Below are 19,673 nucleotides of genomic sequence, written 5' to 3'. Positions count from 1 at the left end.
TAAAGAACAAATAAACTGGAATCCACAAATATATAAAGAAAATCTCAATGTTTATTAATTGATAATATGAAAGATAACAAACCCTAGCACCCTAAAAGTTGTTTATATAATGTATGTTATCCTTAGACTTTCTTGGAGTACTAATAGGAAACAAATTAAACATATAGCAAGGTATACCGAAAATACTTTAAAATCTTAAAATCTCGTTTTGAGCTAGTAAACCACCAAAATGCCTATACGGCAAGGCTAGGTCTAGGTCTTGTTTGTTTTATTGTTCTCTTCAAGACGGAATATCACGGACCTAAATCAGACACTGAAGTCTAAATCTGCAATGTTTGGATCTTGTTGTCAGATTTAAGCCTTTCAATTTGATCTTTGATCCATTTCGCCATCTGATCTATATCGTTTACATATAAGATATTAAGTTGAACAAAGCTTCAAGTAGAAGCCAATAAGCATGTTGAAGAAATAACATACTGAAAGATTTAAGAGCTATCTATCCTCTCTTTTTTTAAAGGGTACTATTTGGTGACTTCACCACGACAATCTGCCTTATGTGGACCGGAAAATTTCACAGGAGCATTTCAGCCTCCCCTTTAACATCATGTCAAACATACCATTAAACATTTGAGTTATAATACTAAAAATTAATTAACACCTTATGTTACAAAATACAACAAAAGGTGGTAATTAATTCATTAACACGTACATTACGTTATAAGAAACCCAAGAAAAAATTAAGTGAAAAAAGAATTAAGTTAAAAGAAGCTGAAAACAGGAACAAAAATCCTTAGAGGGAGAAATCAAAAAGGTGAAGAAACATTTAGGCCAGCAACACAAGAACGACTTGTCCTCGGAATAGAGTCTAAGGTTTTATATAGTTCATTCGCGCATGGTCTAGCCGTGGGGTCACCAGCAGTGCAGTGAAGAGCTAGGTTCATGGTTTCCACAATCTCGTTCTGATTGCTCGACACGTGTTCTCTGATCATCGAGTCGGTCCAGACATCAAGATGGCAGTCTGAGTAGCAGTACCGTGCCCATTCGACGACGCTCTGGTGCGCGCCAAATTCAGTGTCGGTGGGGCCTTTTCCGGTCAGCAATTCGATCAAGACGAGCCCAAACCCATATATGTCACTCTTCTCTGTAATGACTTTGCTTTCTTTAGCATCTACAAAATGAAGCTTTAAAATTTAGTATACAGCATTTCTAGACTCATAAATTGTTTGCATGCACAAAGAAGATGCGACCGTGTTTTATTTGTTTAAAGTTCAGATATTCTAAACGTTAATTATTCGTTCATAACAAATCAGATAATGGCATATATATATATATATATTCAGATATTCTAAACGTTAATTATTCTTTCATAACAAATCAGATACTGTCATGTGTGTGTGCATATATATATATCAGTCAAGTACGTACGTACCCGGAGCAATGTATGCAGAAGCAATGAATCCCTTGGAGTCCGTCCGAACTTGTGCGGAGAGACTCAATCGAATATGAGGCTCACCTTTTGCGTCTACAATCACTTTCTCTGGTGACATACAACCAGCTACAAGGCTCGGCGAGCAACAACAATGCAAGAAACGTAGAGCTTTCGCAATCCCAACGGCAATTTTCCGGCGCTGATCCCAACTCAAATCCCTCATAACATGAGTCAACACTTTCCCTTCACAATACTCAAAAAGCACATACGCATCGTCTTCGGAATGACATATTCCGATCAGTTTGATCACATTGGGGTGCCTAAGCTTCCCAAGTTCAACCATCTGCGACCAAAAGCTTGGTGGAAGTGATTTCACAGAATCCTCTTTTACCACGAATTGCATTCCGTTGGAAACCGATTCTCCCTTGTATGAAATTCCAGTCTCACCCTTGGCAATGATATTACCTTCTTTGGCTGCCGATAAAATGTCATGAATCGTAACTGATCTTGAAACCTTTGATTCGAAAAAATGCAGCTCCCAAATCCTTTCTTTGATCTCCACCGATTTAACTTCCAATTCCTTTCTCCTCCTCAATAGCACAAACAAATAACTGGCAACTCCAAAAGCCAATAATGCAACAAGAAAACACGTGACAATAAACCACCAAGTAGGGTTTCTCTTAACGCTCTTACACGGCGGTAGAGCACTCATAGTGTCACTGCCACCACAGAGGTTGTTGCCGTCCACTGCGCTGGCATCTATGGCAAGAAACACTGCTGTGGGCGGCAATATGCCGTGGAGTTTGTTGTGGGAAATGTTGACTTGAACAAGCGATACTTTAGCGCCCAAATTCCGCGGAACCTCGCCCGATATTTGGTTTTCGGACAAATCTAGGTCCCCAAGAACCAGCATATCAGAGAGGCTAGTGGGAATCGTGCCGGTGAGGCGGTTGTGGCTGAGGTCGAGGCTAACGAGTTTTTTGCATGAAGACAATTGTTGAGGGATTGGACCAGAGAGCTCATTGTGAGAAAGCTTCAATTGCATTAGCTCCGGAAAGTTCCCGAAACTCGGCAAGATACTTCCTGAGAACCAATTTTCGGACAAGTCCAAGTTCTCCAGTTTTTGGCTCCCGAAAGTTTCCGGTAACTTCCCAAAAAATCGATTTCTCGCCATATTCAGCATTTGAAGAGATGGCATGTCCCACTTTCTGTCGTCGATTCTTCCAGAGAGATTGTTGCCCGAGATATCCAGGAAATAGACAAGTGGGAGTTTGGTGAACTCTGCCGATAATTCACCTGAAAGCCGGTTGTTCTGGAGTCTGACTCTGCTCAAGCTCCTGCAAGAAGACAAGCTTCGCGGGATTGCGCCTTCGAGTGAATTCGAGAAGAGGATGAGCTTAAAAAGCCGGCCCGAGTCGCATAGCGTATCGGGTATTTTCCCAGTAAGGTTGTTTGAGGAAAGGTCTAAGACAGTGAGGCTGTTTTGATTTCCGAGACGTTTTGGGATTTGGCCCGAGAACTTGTTTGACCATAACTGAAGAACTTGAAGCCTTGGCAGAGAAGCCAGAGCTTTGGGAATTTTTCCCGTGAAGTTGTTTGAAAAAAGATGGAGGATTTCCACGTTTTGGAGGTTGAAAACACATTCGGGAATCTCTCCTGAAAGAAAATTGTCACTAAGGTCGAGAGAAACGAGTTTCTCCAGACTGAATAAGGATTGTGGAACTGGACCTGTGAGTTTGTTTCCGTAGAGGAAAAGGTACCGAAGATTAGTGAGGTTGCTGATTGTGATTGGGATTTCTCCGGTGAGGTTGTTGTAAACAAGATTGAGATGATTTAACAGAAAAAGGCTACCAATTTGTTCAGGTATATTGCCGGAGAGATTGTTGTAGCCCAAGTAGATCCACTTCAAGTTCTTCATTTGGCCTAATTGTGTTGGAATTTTTCCAACAAGTTGGTTTGATGCCAAAGTCAAGTACTCCAAGCTAGACATGTTTGATATGGAGCTAGGGATGGTTCCCACCAACATATTTCCTCCAAGGTCAAGAAACTTCAAGGTAGAAAGCAATCCGACGTCGTTTGGGATTATGCCTGAAATCATGTTGTTGGACAAATCTAGTACCTCAAGGGTTGTGAGTGAGCCTTGTGGAAGTGTGCTGGTTAAGATGTTGTTGCTGAAATTGAGACGGCGAAGCGAATTGGACCCGCTGATGAACATGTCTTTGGGGAGTTGGCCGGATAGCTGATTGTTGGAGAGGTCGATGGTTTCGATGTGGGACAAGTGGAAGATGGAGGATGATAACTTGCCGGAGATGTTTCTTCCGGTGAGCTCAATGGCTTTGATGTTGTTATTGTCGTTGCATGTGATGCCATGCCAATTGCATAAAGTGTTGGCTGAAGTGTTCCAGTTTGAGAGGTAGTGTGAAGGGTCGTTGACAGAAGCTTTGAAGGATAAGAGAAGCTGACGTTCCTCACTACCATCCAAAGCACAAGTACGAATTGAGAAGAAGAATAAGAACACGAGCATGCACCATATGAGACGTGTTTGATGATATTGTCTCTTTTCCATCTTGATCATCATCAGCTCAAATTTATTAATATCCACCTAAAACAGCACTGACATTAGAGAGAATAGTATTATTTAAGGTCATATCATCACTGCTAATGTAAGTGTTTTCATTCGAAATTAAACAACACAGAATTAGATTATCATTATCATCTGAGGGAAACAAAATTGAAGGAATATAAAAATAAATAAATAAATCTCTGGTAAAATGTCTACGACGTACCTATTAGTATTAGGGTTTCTGTATGAAGATGATGAAGAAATGTGTGGATTGGAAGAGAAAGCTGAAAGGATTGGTTGGAATTGAAACTATTTGGCGAAGAGAGTTTAGTGAGGGAGAGTGGGAGATTGGACTGTTTAAATAGATTAGAGGGATTAAAAGGTGAGGAAAGTGGGCAAGGAAGTTTGAGATAATTACGATTGGGAACCTTGACTTTCTTTAGAAATGATGGTTTGAACACCGAGGGTCGAAAGGAAACAGGGACAGATGATGGAAAAAAGACACTGATTTTGTCGGGTTACTAAAAAGCTCTTTTGACTGAGCGGCATGGATTTGTAACCGTTGAAGACCTTCCAAACTTTTTTATGCATGAAGATATGCCTTTACCTCTGTTACTTATTTTTTTCTTTGAACTTTTAAAGAGGTTTTACAAATTAAGAAGAGAGCTTCCATAACAAGATTAATGATGAATAAGATTAAGGGAATTTTAACGAAAAGTTTCAGGTACTGTTCATTTTAACGAAAAATCATATTTTTACTTTAAAAAGTCAATCCTGGTACTATTCATTTTACCCTTTATTTTATCCTTATCACTAAAACTCAAAATTTTTAAGTCATTTCATTAGTTTTCCTTAAAATTAACCTAATTGATAGAGGAACACTCACTTACAAACTCAGGCTTTAGAGGAGAGATAGGTGCTAGTAATAATCGCAAAGGCAACATGGTGTGTTGTAGAATAACTTTTCATAGTCTAAATCAAAATTGAAGATCAAGAATCGTAATTAAGAGTAAATTTGGGAGTATAATTCCAAGATTTGTTTGGAAGAAAAGATTTTCACACAACTTTTCTCCCTATGCATACCGTCATTTATTTTTGGCATTCAAAATGAAAGTAAAGAGAATTAAATGACAAAAGTAAACACAAATGTGCAGATATAAAGTATCATTTCAAAATTTTAAAATTTGACAACGGTACATCCATTCAGATCTCATCATCACTAAAGCAAGTATCTTGTTTGCAACCTAAGAACAATAATTGTTCAAACCCATGCAACAGCTTGGTTGGAGTTTCACTAATCATTGTTGCAATATCTACACCTACATGTGTGGTCATTGATTGGTTTGTATCTAAATGACTACTTTGTCAGACAAAATTATGACAAATTAATAAGTCAAAATTATTCTTCAATCTCACTTTAGTGTGTATGTGTGTGTGTATACAATTTATAGAACAAATGAAACTTGGTATTTTTAAGGTAATTATAGCGCATAAGCAAGGGTAACTTGGTAGGTATAGCTAGTTATGAAGAAAGTTGAGGTTTCACCATAAAACCAATTGATAATATGGAGAGTAACTCAACCTTTTATAAGAGGTTCATGATTTGATCCCTCACCAATGTAGGACTTTACCCTCACATTCTCACGCCCTCCTCTGGTGAGGTGGTGCACATGTAGCCGTTGTGCTTCACACATGAGACACATGAGCCAAGCTGCTTCGGTACCATGAAGAAATTTGAGGTTCCACCATAAAACCAATTAGCAATATGGGAAAGAGTCTAACCTCTTATAAGCTCTCGCAAGGTTTCTCCTTTTAACAATGTATAACTCTTTTACCTTCACATTCTCACAAGTTAAAGTTGATCATGATGAAACTGCTACAACCACCACCCCCCCCCCCCCCCCCCCAAAAAAAGCAATATTCTTATACCCTTTTTGCTTGCACTCTATGGCTTTTTTATTATTATGTAGGATTCTCTCGTTCTAATGAGCAGAGAGAGGAAAAAAAAATGAGAGAAAGGAAACTTTTAGAGAGAATAGCAAAAGAGGATGGTACAAACATATACAAGGAGTTACAAGTGAAGTTTTTTTTTTGTTGGGGGGGGGGGGTGCTTTTACGTTACATACACTTAGTGGCAGTGCTCGTGCGCACACTTTCCTTCTTCTCTATTGCCTCTCTCTCTCTCTCTCTCTCTCTAGTCTCTACAATGAGGAGAGGGAGGAACTCAAAGTCTCTTTCTTGAAGGAATATACAATGTCTGGTCTTTGTCATAACCGGCATGCTTTGCTCACCTCCATTTTCTAGGGTTCTACACTTGCCAGCTTCGCTTCCTTCTCTTTCTTTCTTTCTCTAGTTTTATCCCCATGCTCACCATTATCAGAAATATTAGCAACATTCTTTTCCTTTTTTTCACTTTTCATTCTCATTCTGCAATGTAACAATGTCGCATGATAATTCGACTTGTCTATTTTCTAACATTACACGGCAGGATGAAAAGAAGACGGTAAAAATAAAAAGGTCCGAGTATTAAAAAAGTTGATAGCAACCAAAGAGAAATGGATTAGGTACATGTACATTACGAGTTGACAAATTGTATTCATCCACGTGTCTTATTTTCCAACTATCTTCTTATCCTAATTTTGTAACCCTAGGTGATCGAGCTTTTCGTTTTATATTGGTTGGATCGAACCCTTATAACCTCCGTCTTCTGAAACACTATGCAGTCGTGTTTCTTTCACTACGTCTCTCATATGAAAAGGCCATTAGGAATAGGGAATACAAAAATATACTACTTCTAGTTTGTATGACCGTTTAACACAAACACCTGTTCAGTAGGCAAAAATGGTAAGTGCGCTCGGCAGCCACGGAGTGACAAGCAGAGAAAGAACATTTGCTTCTAACTCTTCTTTATTTGCACCAATATGAAGTGGAAATTGAAAAGACGTTGTATAGCAATAAGATATACGCAATCAACAGGCTCTAGATTAATTTAACTATTTACTTAATTAATTTCCTCTCATATATATCCATTACTTGGACTCTTGGGGCCCGTTTGTTAGACCTCCTTAGGAAGGACAAGATTAGCTAGGACTATGGTCCCGCGTTTGGAGCGACAAAGTATTAACTTAAATGAGACTCACCTCAACTGGTAGTCCCTCTGCACCTCACTAAAGGGTGTTATCTAATCCCGAGTAGATCCTTGGTATTAAGCGGTACTAACAAGAAACGGTCTTCACTTTGTCTTCTCCGCTTTCTCCCACTTTCTATGCAGTTTAAGCATCAGAGTTGCTGCTTTCTGCTCAAATTACTAATTTATCTGCATCGTCGGCAATTCCGACTAACTTGTTCCAGAAATCAACCTTCTCAATAACTCCAACGGCCTTGCTTGTGTTGTCTACAGAGTTTGGTGGCATCTTCTTTCCGCTCTTCCTCACATATCATATGCGAAGCTTTTTAATTTCGAGGTCAGTTCAATTTGCACAGCTTTTCAATTTGAGAGTTGTTGATTCAACTTGAATTCTTGAGCCCGCACGTAGAAATATCGGCATGTTAGTGGAGGTTCTGGCAAAGCTACCATCGCTGGAGTCACCTCCGAGAAGCGAATCGAGAGGTTGGCTTTTTGAAAATCGGAGAAGTTCTCAGGAGGCTTAGGTCTTCGGAATTGAGAGGGCTGAGATTTTTTTTATTTGATTTGGGGATTTTGTAAATCGGAGGGCTTAGACCTCCAAACCAGGAACTGACCCCATCTCCCAGTGCTTAATCGAAGAAGAAAATTAAGAAATTGATGCAAGATTTGAGGCTAGAAATTTCAATTTAACAGAGAGAAAATCATGGACAAGAGAAACGAGGTAGAGTAAAAAAAAAAAGGGAAAGAAAATGTGGTTCAAATCCAGTCAACTCTAGACTTGGATGGTATTGCCCCCTTTATTATTAATTTTTATTTAATTTTTAAGGCAAAAGTGAACTAAAAATGGCAAAAAAAAAAAAAGTCCATAATTTAGTCTGACATTGTACCAAACATTTCACTAAATCAGTCCACCTTAGTCTAATCTAAGCCAATTCAGCTTAGTCTCTAAAGCTAATCCAGTCTAAAATAGTCCAGTAAAACAAATGCATCCTTGGAGTTTGATGTAACCATGTGGATATCTTTATATATAAAGCGAATAGCCTAATGAATAGTGTTTTTGGTGTCACAAGTTTGACAAAAAATAATTAAAAAAATGCTCCTCAAACAAGAAACTTCAAAACAATTCAAAATGATGCATCAAATGTGGCATGGGTATTTTTGTCATTTTAATATATATATATATTTTTAATAATTAGTTTCTTTTGTACAGTTTTTTTTTAATAATTAGTACCTCACAATAGGCTAGCAATAATGTGATTCAATCAGTTTTTTATTAAATATTATTTTCTCTATTTTTAAACACGTTCAAAACATCTTAAGAGGTGGATAATGCCGGTTATAAAAATGTCTTTCGCACGCGGATAATAATATGATTAAATTAGTTGTCAAATGATTTTTTTTTTGAACAAACGATATTATCTACACTAAAGGGGTGAGGGTGGGGGTAGGCTTAGCCTCACAATGGGCTAGTAATAATGTGATTCAATCATTTGTTTATTAAATATTATTTTCTCTATTCTTAATATAAATTCAAAAGAGACCAATTTTATTATGTGGATTTAACTGCTTTAATTGGTTTATGAGCGGTTCTTTCTAGCATGATCTAAGATTATCCATTTACTTCAAATATTTGATTTTCCTTTTATTAATTTACGCATATAAATACATTTAAAATGTGTAAATTACGTAGAGCACGCCGTGATTCAAAAATGTCTTCACACACCTGCATGAAGGCTAGCTTTGATTATGGATTCAGTTCAAAATCCTCTTTGAGGGTACTAATATTGAAAAGTTCAATCAGGCCGATATGCTGTAAAGAGCATTAAGTCCAAAACTAGGTTTTATAATCACTATATATATATTTTTTTAGAAATGCTAAAGGGGATTCTCTCAAAAGTGAGAATTTCTTTGGACTCTTTATTACCTCACAGTTTAATGTTACTTTTCGTGCTAACGTTAGAAAATATTGTACCAAAAACATGGGGTGGTAGAGAATCCATAATGAGTCCCACTTTTGAAAGAGTCCTTTTAACATTTATCTTTCCTTTTTCTTTTTGAAGATAATGCTTCTCTCCTTCCTACTTAGGAAAGTCCTTATTTCTCCCAATGTAACATTACTACAACAGACAAACATCATGATTGAAACTTATCATAATCTAAAAAGATTTCAATATGGAGTACTTTCTTCTTTATTAGGAATGGTAGAAGTATTAAATTGATCAGTGAGATGTATGCATGACGTGGAGCCGACCCATTTACCCTTCAATAATCTGTTTGAAATTTGTAGGGCTTCATGTTCCGAATTAGTGACTTAGTTCATTCACTTAGACGGAAATTTAATTATATTTACTTTGCTTCGTTTAATTTAATGACTATTATTAACAGCTTTAGTTTGCACTTTGCTGTGTGTTCTTTCTTTGTGAAACAATAGATTTCCAATGTATTATGGACTGCAAATGTCGGGCGGAAGGGTCCACTACCATTTTGACTCACATCACAAGGGTTATAGAGCCATTAATTTAGCCAAATTGAGCCACACGAAAAAGAAAAAAAAAAATAGCTACTGTCTAATATGCACCAAATAGGTTGGATGATAACGTATTATAATTGCAATGTGTTTGACACTCAATTAATGATTGATTCATTGTATGTATAAAAAAATTGATTGAATTTGTTTCGTGTCTTTGATAATCATTTGTACTTTTTTTTTTCATCTAAAAGTTATTTTTGTAAGCTTTCAAATTTTAACTTGATTCCAATTCGGCAGTTTTTGTTTTTTTTTTTAAACATAATATGTTGCACTGCAAAGGAATTGAACAAAAATCTGACGAGTGCTTTAGCATAATGTCGTATTGTCGCATTATGGACCCGCCAAGTTTCAATTGGGAGATCGTGAGGCAAAGCTATAAGACTAAAAAGTCTAGATTTCACATGCAACATGCAATTATGTTTTTTTGTTTTCTTTTCTGTTTTAAATAATTGTGTTCCATGATGTATTCAAGCTTTGAAAACCTAAAGTTGGATGGGATTGCACGTGTGAAACTCACGAGCTATATGAGATTTTGCGCCAACTATGAACTATGAACTATGACTGGGTAGAGATCGTATATATTTAGGTCAAAATGTACAGGGCTTTTTATATATAGTTTGATTTACATGGGACCATTTTTGTAATTATCGCACTCAACGGGCCAACGTGTACCCCATATGTTTTAACTTGAATAATTGATCTTTGTTTTTCCTTCTTTCCCTTCACTTTTATTTTTTGTCCTGAACGGCGCATCCTAATTTATGGCTGCCAAGTTAAAGACGACGATGATACTTGGAGTTTGGACAGCTCAGGCTTCAGCCCATTACTACTTTGGGCTAAGATTGTTGCTTGGATTTGCATTTTTATTCCTGTTGCCGGAGAATACTTTGTACTCTTAGACCATCTCCAACAATGGGCTAAATGCCAAATTTCCCCCCCAAACCATCTCCAACCCATGCTAAAACATTGGGCTAAATGCCAAATATTAAAGTTGGGCCAAATACCCCCCAGATTTCCCCCCCCGCGCGACTGGACTCGCTGGCCCAAAGGCCAGTCTCGGCCCGCTCACTCGCGAACGCGCCCCACGCGGAGCGCTTGCATTCCGTCTCCGACAGGGTGGGCCCCGCTGTCAGCGGGTTGTCGGCCACCCAGATGAACTCCAACGGCTAGTTTTTCAATCCAACGGTTGCGTTTCAAGGACCGTTGGTTGATCCAACGGTCCAGATTCAAATTTGATTTTTTAAAATATGTTATTTTAAAATACAATGAATCCAACGGCTGAGATCAAATATAATCAAATCTAACGGTAAAAAAAAAGATCTAACGGTCCAAATTTAAATCTAACGGTTAAAATAATTAAAAAAAATTATTTAATTCAAAATTCACTCAAAAACTCTATAAATACCTATGTATTTGTTCAAACATCCACACAAAACTCAAATTTCTCTTACAATTCTTCCAATTTATCTTTCTACCATTTCTTTCCATTTCCAAATTGTTCAACATGGCAAGAGAGCATATTAGAGGTCGTAATTGGACTTGTGAGGAAGATGTTGCTCTGTGCTTGGCATGGGTTTCTGTTAGCGAAGATGGTGCAGTTGGCACTAATCAAAATAAGAAGGTTTTGTGGGATAAAATCATTGCAAAATTTCAAGAAAACTGCAATGGTAGCAGGCGGGATGGTGGTGGTGTTTATGATCGGTGGAAGACTATCAACAAAGCATGCACTTTATGGAAGGGAAGCTTGGAGAGAGCCGTGGTTGGCATGGCTAGTGGGAGGAGCGCCATAGAAATTGTGAGTTTTGTTCTTGATATTTTATTTGTCATGTACATAATATTATGTTGCAACTAATTATTTTTATGTATTTTTTGCATAGGGTGACAAAGCAATGGAAATTTACAAGACAAGAGTAACACCAAAAAATCAAGTTTTTAAGTTGCAACATGCTTGGAACATCCTCAAGGATTGTCCGAGGTGGGGAACCGATGCGGACCAACAATGGGGAAGATTATTTCAACGTGAAGCTGCACAAACAAATGCCGGAGATGAAGGTGTTGATGAAGGTATCGATGAAATGACCTCATCTCCTTCTTTTGCAAGGCCCCCAGGAAGAGATAAGCAAAAGGAAGCAAAGAGAAAAGGGAAGTCCCAAGATCTGATGAGTGGACACTTTGATACCGGAATGGCAAAATTGAACGAAACTCATAGCGCTCGCCAAGAAGAAGCGGCCCGAATGCGTTTGCAAATGAAGGAAATCTCGGATAGGGAGGAAAATAGGTTTGAAATTGAATTCATGATGAAGGACCTCAGCAAATACACTCCAGAGAGGAAGAAGTTCTTACGTGGTAAGCAAAAGGAAATTATGCGAAAGTCTGCCTCAAGGAGTATGTTTCAAGATGATGAATCTTCTGAACCCTATATCCCAACGTTTCAACGAAGTCCATCACCAAGTGAAGATGGTGGATATGATTGTTAAGTTTATGTAGTGTATGAATTATGTGCTTTATTAATTATGTGCTTTATTAATTAAGTTTATTAATTGTGGTTTGTGAATTATAATTTATGTCTTATTAATTATCCAATAATTTATGTCTTATTATTCCCCACTTTGATGTAAAATTTAGTGATTTTTCAATATTTATCGGAATTTAAATTTTTTTAGATTCAAATGTTTATAAAATTAATTTACGACAATCTACGTATTTATTTTTTTTTTTTAAATTTAATTTAAGAAAAAAAATAGCCTAATTTCATTCTTTAATAATCCCGGGCTAAAATTTTAGACCGAAATGGTTGGAGTAGAAAAGTTGTTTCTGGGCTAAAAGCTAAATTTTCCGGGCTAAAATATTTAGCATTTAGCCCGACCATTGGAGATGGTCTTATACGCTATTTTATGTGTGGCAATATTCAAACTAAACACATAATCATTAATGTGATTGTTGGGTGTTCATACATAGACTAACTTGCTATAATATCATAGATGAAGTTGAGTTCTATATATACACCATGAAATCAATTGACAATAAAAGGAGTCCATTTATGTAATTGAGTTAGGTTTAGCTATTGGTTCAATTTGTGTTTTATTGATTGGGTTAGTAGTTGATGCGGCTGATTTGTCATAGGTAAGCCTGTTGCGTTAAACAGCTCAACTACTCCACATTCTGCTCCCTTTGTCAATGAATGAAAACTTGAAGCAGTTCAGTTACATTTTACAGCCTCTTGATCGATTTCTCATCTCTCTGAATTTGCTCTTTCTCAGACCAAATAAATTGAAATAGATGGATTGAATACTAACGATTATAAAACAAATATATGTATGTGTGTGTGTGTGCGCGCGTGCGTGTATATATATATTGAAGTCCGACCAAGTAGTGTACTCATCATACCAATAGTTACATATATTGCTTGAAATCAATTCTTGGACCGCAGCTGTTTCTTCGACCAAGCATTGGCATGCTGTTGTTCGGATTTCTACTCTCAGAGCTTCTTTTTGCTATGTCCCTCAGGGCAGAGGTCAATGAGAGCTTAGGGTTGAGCCTAGTGCTCTTGTACTTCTGGCAAAAGTCCCTGTGCGAGCTCACGACTTCTTGCATGGGAGTGCCATTTGGAGCCCCCGTCATATTATCTTTGACAGCCACTGAACAGAGCCCACAAACCCATTTACCTGAAAAGGAGCCCTCAACTTCGTTGATATAGCCTTGTGTGCACTCCTCCTTCAGCCCACAGCATTCACACTCTGCCTGCTTCACTTCATCAATTGTAGCAAGCATAAAATCGTTGCTACTAAATTCCAGTTCCTTCTTATACTTGCTTATTTCAACTGAAACATCGGAGAATGCCTTTCGAAGCCTTTGCTCGGTCTGCGACTGTATGTATGCATGCATGTTTACGCGAACGCATGCATGGACATGAAAGAGAGAGATTAGCTCAATGATATAATAAACCATGTGTTCAACAAACGTATCAATTTTGTGTGTCTGAATAACATCACCCTTGATGTAAAAAGTTAAAAGCAAGCAATATATTGTATGAGTATAGTTAAAGACAACATTACCATGTCAACTGCTCAGAGACTTGATGATATGATCATATATTTGTTGAGAGAAGTAATAGTTGGCTATGTTGAACTGAAGTACAAGATCGGAACATATCACTTGGGTATTTATACGAAACGAGGGTGTGTGGGTTGGGTTTTCTTGTGTATTGACAGTCGTTTCAAAGGTTGAATGCGATAATGTAATATATTTTAAAGTTAATGTGGATATACATAAGCTTCGAGAAGTTTTCGTCAGTTGCATGCTGAAAGGCCACTTTACAGACCAAAATATCTATGCATTCTACATATAAGTGTTGCTTTTTCATGCCAATGTTGTGCAAATTGCACGCATTGTTATCAAAGTATTAATTTATAAGTGCAACATGCACCACTAGTTAATTGGCTACCTAGGGCTCGTGTTGCACGTTGTTCAGTCGGCGGCCGGGGTTCTTGCATGCATACATGTAAAGTACAATCATAAGCTTAGCTGATATTATATGTGTACTGTAATTAATTGCTTGTAGTCAAGTTTCCACTCGCGAGGAATTGAAGAACCATGCACATCTTTGAGAATTCCATAAGTTTGTACGTGGTCTTTATGGAGCTAGTTAATTTGGGTTTTAAATGGTTTATTTTCGTACTGTGCATCGACCAAAACTTGTTATATGAATATGTATTTGTGTGATCACGTGTCACACTGGTACGTGATAAGCAATTAAGTTATATGATAATTTTGTATTTATTTGTTAATATATGCTATACGTAGGACTATAAATTTTAATATTATCGTCTATTCATATTATAATACTTAAATTAATAACATTACGCAATTATTTCACACTCATGCTGAAATTTATATACGTCTCTTATAAACCCATAAAAGAAGTGATTAGGTCTTTTAAAATGACCAAGTGCACGGGTAGATAAACCAAAAAGAAGAGGAAAATGCATGCAAAAACCGTGGATGATAAACCATAGGACGGTCCCCCTCCATCTTACACTGCCAACAAAACTATCTAGCTAGATAACAAAGACGTGAAGAATGGCCCATCGGTGGAAAAAGATTAATGCTTGATAAAATCTTTAGTTGCGGGGGGTTATTGGAATGGACAATTTAAAAAGTAAACAACACACCATGCCACCATCATAATTTCCTACTGATAATGTTAGAGAGAATAAATTTCTAAACTAAATTTTGTAAAATAAATAATGTGGATGTTAATGGTTAGATTATTACTTAAGTGTTGATTAACGTGTTTATTTCGTATTGGTGACACATTATTTAGTTTATAAACTTAGTTTAAAAGCATAGGCTCCCTAGCATTACCCTTTCTTACCAACATGTTTGTGGTTGTGAGCTTTAGTTTGTTATGGTACACAATGGTTGCACTTTTGGGGCATGTTTACTAATCCGTAATCAAAATAGAGGGAATTGAATTGAGGAGGAATCAGAATCAGATTCATATAAAAGTTGTTTACTAAATTGTCTGGAATCAGAATGGAAATAATGTTGATTCTGTACAGGTTGTTTACCAAACACTCTTGAATCGGTATTAAAACTAGTTTAATTACCAAGCTGCCCATGCCCTAAAGAAATTCATTTATGGGCTAGTTACTAAATTTTAATTTCCAAAACAACATAAACGTAGACCTAATTATATATATATATATATATATATATATATATATTTAAATAAATAAATAAACAAATAAGATAAAGTATAGAAAGAATGAGTTTTAACGAAACACTCACAGTACTATTCACTTTCAACGAAAAATCACATTTTTACATTTCCCTGATACTATTCACTACACCTTTATTTATCATTTTTTATTAAAACTAAAAAAAATTTAGACTTTTCGTTAGTTTTCCTTAGAAAGAAAAAAAAAATCCAGGCCATCGCCTTGAATGAGAACAAACAATTACATATTTTACATCATGAATTGGTGGCTGCGGCGCTGGGCCTGTGTAGGAATGATAAGGGTGGCCGCGGTGGTCAGGGAGAGGTAGGAGTGGCGCTGGGCAGGCGTGGTGTAGGTTTGTTCGGGTAATGGAGGGTAAACTTGGAGTTTAAAAATTCAAGTGAGGGTATAATTGACAAAAGGTTCCATTCCAGATTCTACGCATCCTCGGAATTAGATTTCCACCTATGTCTAGGGAGTTGAATTCCTCCAAATAAGGAATTCAATTCCAAAATTTACATGGATCTCATTATTTTTTTATTCTTTATTATTTGATAAACACAAGAATATTTTAAAATCGAAATTCAATTTCTCTTTTTTATTTTGATTACGGTTACATAAGCATACCTTTAATGAGTAATGATATATGATATAGCATATGAGACATATTCGATAAACGTTTAACTAATGAGATAAAATTCAACATTCCCATGATTAATCTTCAACAAACGTAGAGTTTACATCACATATTTGACATTGAATCGTGGTACGATTAACTCCTTTTCTTTTTTTCTTTTTCTTTTTTAATTTATTCACTCCAAATTACATAAAGGTTATGACATGTAAATTTGCTTTCAAACGTTTCCCTTTACCGTTGATGACGGGACTTGATCACAACTGGGCTTCATCACGACTGACCTGGGGCAGTTTTAGGACGAATCACAGTTCACAAATAGATTTTTTTTTTTTCTCTAAAAACTCGAGTAATGTTATTCAAACCATATTTTTATACCACATTTTTATACGATGTGAACTGTCACATCATTTGAATTAATTATATTTTTAAATTTAGTTTATTATTTAGTAAATTAATAATTAAGAAAAATTAATTAATTAAATGATGATCGTGGTATACGAAAAGTTTTTCTCCTTCTTTTCCTTGGGTTTTGCAAATTTTTCAAATAATGTGGCTGTTCACATCAGATGCCACCTAAGATGTTATAGAAATATGATATAAAAATATGGTATAAATAACATTATTCCTATCAACCCCTTAAATCTCATACTCCAATACTATAACAAATTATTGTTTACCCAAAATGAAATATTGGTTACATATTTAAAAAGGTCAAAGTTGCCATGACTTATATGCTCAAGTAAACGAGACAGTATTTTCCACCAAAAGACAAACGAGATTGTGGCTGGATTTGGTACCGTACCAATCCTCCAAACCAAATTTTTGATATTTCAAAATCTATTATCATTGTCGTGTCAAATTTTCAGTAATACTAAATAGTTCAGTTGGTATAGTAATGTAGTAACGATACCACTTTAATAATAGGCCATTTTATTTTGGCCAAAATCTGAAAACATATTTAGTTCAATTTCAATTATATGGCAGCAACCTCTTTATTTATTCTTTGTCAAACATTTATTACTTATTAATCCAAATTTACTAGATTAAAATGATTATAAGAAAATACCTCGAGGCAACGTATAAGAAGGTAAAATGAGTTCTTCCCTTAGTGTGCCAGTTGGTTTTTTTTTTTTATGTTAAAATTACTGTTTAACTCTAGCAAAACATTTTTGGATACCATTCACATTTATGATTGATTCTGTACAATTATCATACTATTGCTGATTGATACGGATCAGGATCCTCCCCTGAGTAAAGGGTGAGGGTCTTCCTGACCAAGCCCATTGGACCGTTGAAATTTTATCCAACGGCTACAAACAGGGGGTCCCTCTAAAAGTTATAATAATTGTAGCATTTGAATAAAATTTCAATGGCCCGATGAGCTTGGTCAGGTCACCCTTTGCTCAGAAGAGGATCCTGATCCAATTGATACAAAATCAGTATAGTACAATAATATGCTAAAAAATTCACCCCTAAGCTCAATTTTATACAAGGCGTTTATATATTCCTTCATAGCTAGGCTCATCTTATACGACCCAGTACATGTATAAAGAAAGGAATAGAAATTTGGCATAAACTTTATTTATGTGCCAGGGCTAACTAATCAACAACATTAGCAAGTGTTGAATTGTTTAACCGACTGAGTCTCTTGTTCAAATCATCTTCCTTCCCTTAATGTAGATTGAAATTGTAATATCTGTGTAATAAAAAACTAATCGATCAAAGTAAGATTAGCATTAGATTGTTACATTTATTGCAAATGGAAAGTACCCCCTTCGACGCTAACTATGATGGATACTTGTTGTGTTACATAGAGAAAAAAACTAAAAAAGTCCTTTCAAATAACAAAGGTTTACAATTTAGAGTTTAATTAGAGTTTAAGATTTAGGGCTGAGTTCTTCTCGGTTGATTGCGGGAATACAACTGGAGCTCCTTGCAATACCCCCGTTACCCTTTCGAACACTCTTATCTCTAGGACTTATGGATTTTGCCCTAACTGTTGAACTCTTTTTGAAGATCTCTTTGATGGCCTCAGCTTGGTACAAAACGGGGTATGCCCTACCAAGCCTATTGAACTTTTCACAAGCACTCATATGCTCATTTACAGCCTCTTCTCGTTTACCTCCATTCTTGTCCATCTCTTCCTTCACAGCCTCAGCACACAACCCGCAAATTAACTTCCCCGAAAACTGGCTGCGCACGCGATCTATGTACTCATTCGTGCACTCCTCAGACATGCCACAGCACTCACACTTGGCATCCTCAACCTCGGATATAGTTGGAAGATGAATGTCATCATCAAGGGCTTCTTTGCTGCTGCTGCTGCTTAGTTGAGCTGAGATGTCAGATATGGTTCTTTGGAGACTTCCCATTGAGAGTATTGGTGGCTTGTGGACAGTGTTGGCCTTAGAGTATGAACCCATCTGGTTTTCTCTGTTTGGTGGCATGATGATGAACTTGTTGAGGTTCTTAGAACTTTAAAATTTTGAGTGTGAAGATTTATGGACTTGTAGGTTCTATTTGTAATTTATATTGCTTTCTGTTTTCCTGCAGAGGATGAGAGAAATTGTATGTGGACTATGAGTACATGTGAGAGAGAGAGAGAGAGAGAGAGAGAGAGAGAGAGAGAGAGAGAGAGAGAGAGAGAAGGCTCCTGAATAAGCAAGATTTTTCATGAAGTGTTGAAAGCTAATAGGTCTTTTCTGCTTTTTCTGATATGAAGGACTCTGCTTTGGTTGTTTTGGCTTAAATGCAGTATTATGCAGTTCAGTTAGAAACCTTTATGTGGTGAGTTCTTATTGTTATTTACTTTTGAATTATATACTGGAACTGGAAGCCTGGAAATCAGCATATGGTGAGAAAAATGGTGCAAAAAAAAAAAGTATTCATAGACTCATCGTAGGGTTTCGTTGTGAAATTAACAAATTGTTTCTGCAAATTGAGGCATTATTAATTTTCTTTATTTCTTACTGTAAAAAATATAGGAATTCAAAAACTAGGGTTTGACCTAAAGAGCTGTATCTTCACGAGAAACAAAACCAACCATGCATGTGAAAAGTTGAGAGATCATGACAAAATTGTGGTCACATCAGATTCTCACATGTATTCGAAGGTGTGAAGAAGAAAAGCACTTGTTGATCGAGCTGTCAGTATTTCCTTTGTTGGGAAGAAAGAAAACAACGGCATTATTGGGATATTTAGTTAAAAGGAAGGACTTGGATTGTCTGCACTTCCCATCCCATACCATTTTCATCCCTTCTTATATTATGTGGTCACGGTTAAGCCACGTCCATATTTTATATTTTCATTGTTTTTTGTTTTATTATTTCTATAAAAAATTAATATAAAATGTTGACGTGATTTAACCGTGATCACAGAAATAAAAAAGGATAGAAAAGGTCAGGGATGGGCAGGGCAGATGATCGAAGCCCTAAAAGGAAAAGCAGGAAGTTGGATCACTTTTTAACTTTTTTTTTTTTTTTTTTTGGTGTGAAGCGACCTCTTGATCAACTTTGTGAAGGCAACACAGGAACTTCATTTATATGAAAATTACACCAAAAAAAGGGGGAATGACACTTTTTAGTCGGCATGTTACCAAATCTTTATTATTTGGTGGATTCTTTAACCAACGTGTTATTTGTTCATTTATTGTTACGTAGAACGTAGT

General features: G+C 36.5%; 3 protein-coding genes across 6 annotated transcripts; all 3 read right to left on the bottom strand.

Moving 5' to 3' along the window:
- Positions 1-544: 544 nt before the first annotated feature.
- On the bottom strand, positions 545-4,306 carry LOC125475957 (leucine-rich repeat receptor-like serine/threonine-protein kinase SKM1). Of its 4 annotated transcripts, none has more exons than XM_048581462.1 (3): positions 4,216-4,302; positions 1,514-4,031; positions 545-1,168 (listed from the first exon to the last, which is right to left on the bottom strand). In XM_048581462.1, exons 2-3 carry the CDS (start codon positions 4,005-4,007, stop codon positions 804-806), a joined length of 2,859 nt encoding a protein of 952 aa, XP_048437419.1. In that variant the 5' UTR covers positions 4,008-4,031; positions 4,216-4,302; the 3' UTR covers positions 545-803. The 4 variants fall into 4 exon arrangements, with proteins under 4 accessions (XP_048437419.1, XP_048437414.1, XP_048437413.1 ...); XM_048581457.1 differs by having other exon boundaries at positions 546-1,168; positions 1,430-4,042; positions 4,216-4,306; XM_048581456.1 differs by having other exon boundaries at positions 546-1,168; positions 1,430-4,031.
- An 8,736-nt stretch (positions 4,307-13,042) lies between these two features.
- On the bottom strand, positions 13,043-13,534 carry LOC103957128. Its single transcript, XM_018649818.2, has one exon. It carries the CDS (start codon positions 13,532-13,534, stop codon positions 13,043-13,045), a length of 492 nt encoding a protein of 163 aa, XP_018505334.2.
- A 3,991-nt stretch (positions 13,535-17,525) lies between these two features.
- Positions 17,526-18,887, bottom strand: LOC125479667. The gene has a single exon (XM_048589346.1). The coding sequence runs from the start codon at positions 18,451-18,453 to the stop codon at positions 17,884-17,886; it is 570 nt and encodes a 189-aa protein (XP_048445303.1). The 5' UTR covers positions 18,454-18,887; the 3' UTR covers positions 17,526-17,883.
- Between the last annotated feature and the right edge of the window lie 786 nt (positions 18,888-19,673).

This window comes from the organism of the source record quoted next, unplaced genomic scaffold (assembly GCF_019419815.1).
Source record: "Pyrus x bretschneideri cultivar Hongxiangsu unplaced genomic scaffold, Pyrus_bretschneideri_v1 Contig1, whole genome shotgun sequence".
Taxonomy (NCBI): domain Eukaryota; kingdom Viridiplantae; phylum Streptophyta; class Magnoliopsida; order Rosales; family Rosaceae; genus Pyrus; species Pyrus x bretschneideri.
Note: the sequence above shows the minus strand (reverse complement) of the source record. Positions and strands in the feature narration are given on the sequence as shown.

Bases quoted from the DNA above. Each gene is read 5' to 3' on its own strand.
- LOC125479667 (XM_048589346.1), bottom strand. From the start codon at position 18,453: ATGCCACCAAACAGAGAAAACCAGATGGGTTCATACTCTAAGGCCAAC.
- LOC103957128 (XM_018649818.2), bottom strand. From the start codon at position 13,534: ATGCATGCATACATACAGTCGCAGACCGAGCAAAGGCTTCGAAAGGCA.
- LOC125475957 (XM_048581457.1), bottom strand. From the start codon at position 4,007: ATGATGATCAAGATGGAAAAGAGACAATATCATCAAACACGTCTCATA. The intron at 1,169-1,429 runs GTACGTACGTAC...TTCATTTTGTAG, and splicing joins TTCTGCATACATTGCTCCGG to ATGCTAAAGAAAGCAAAGTC.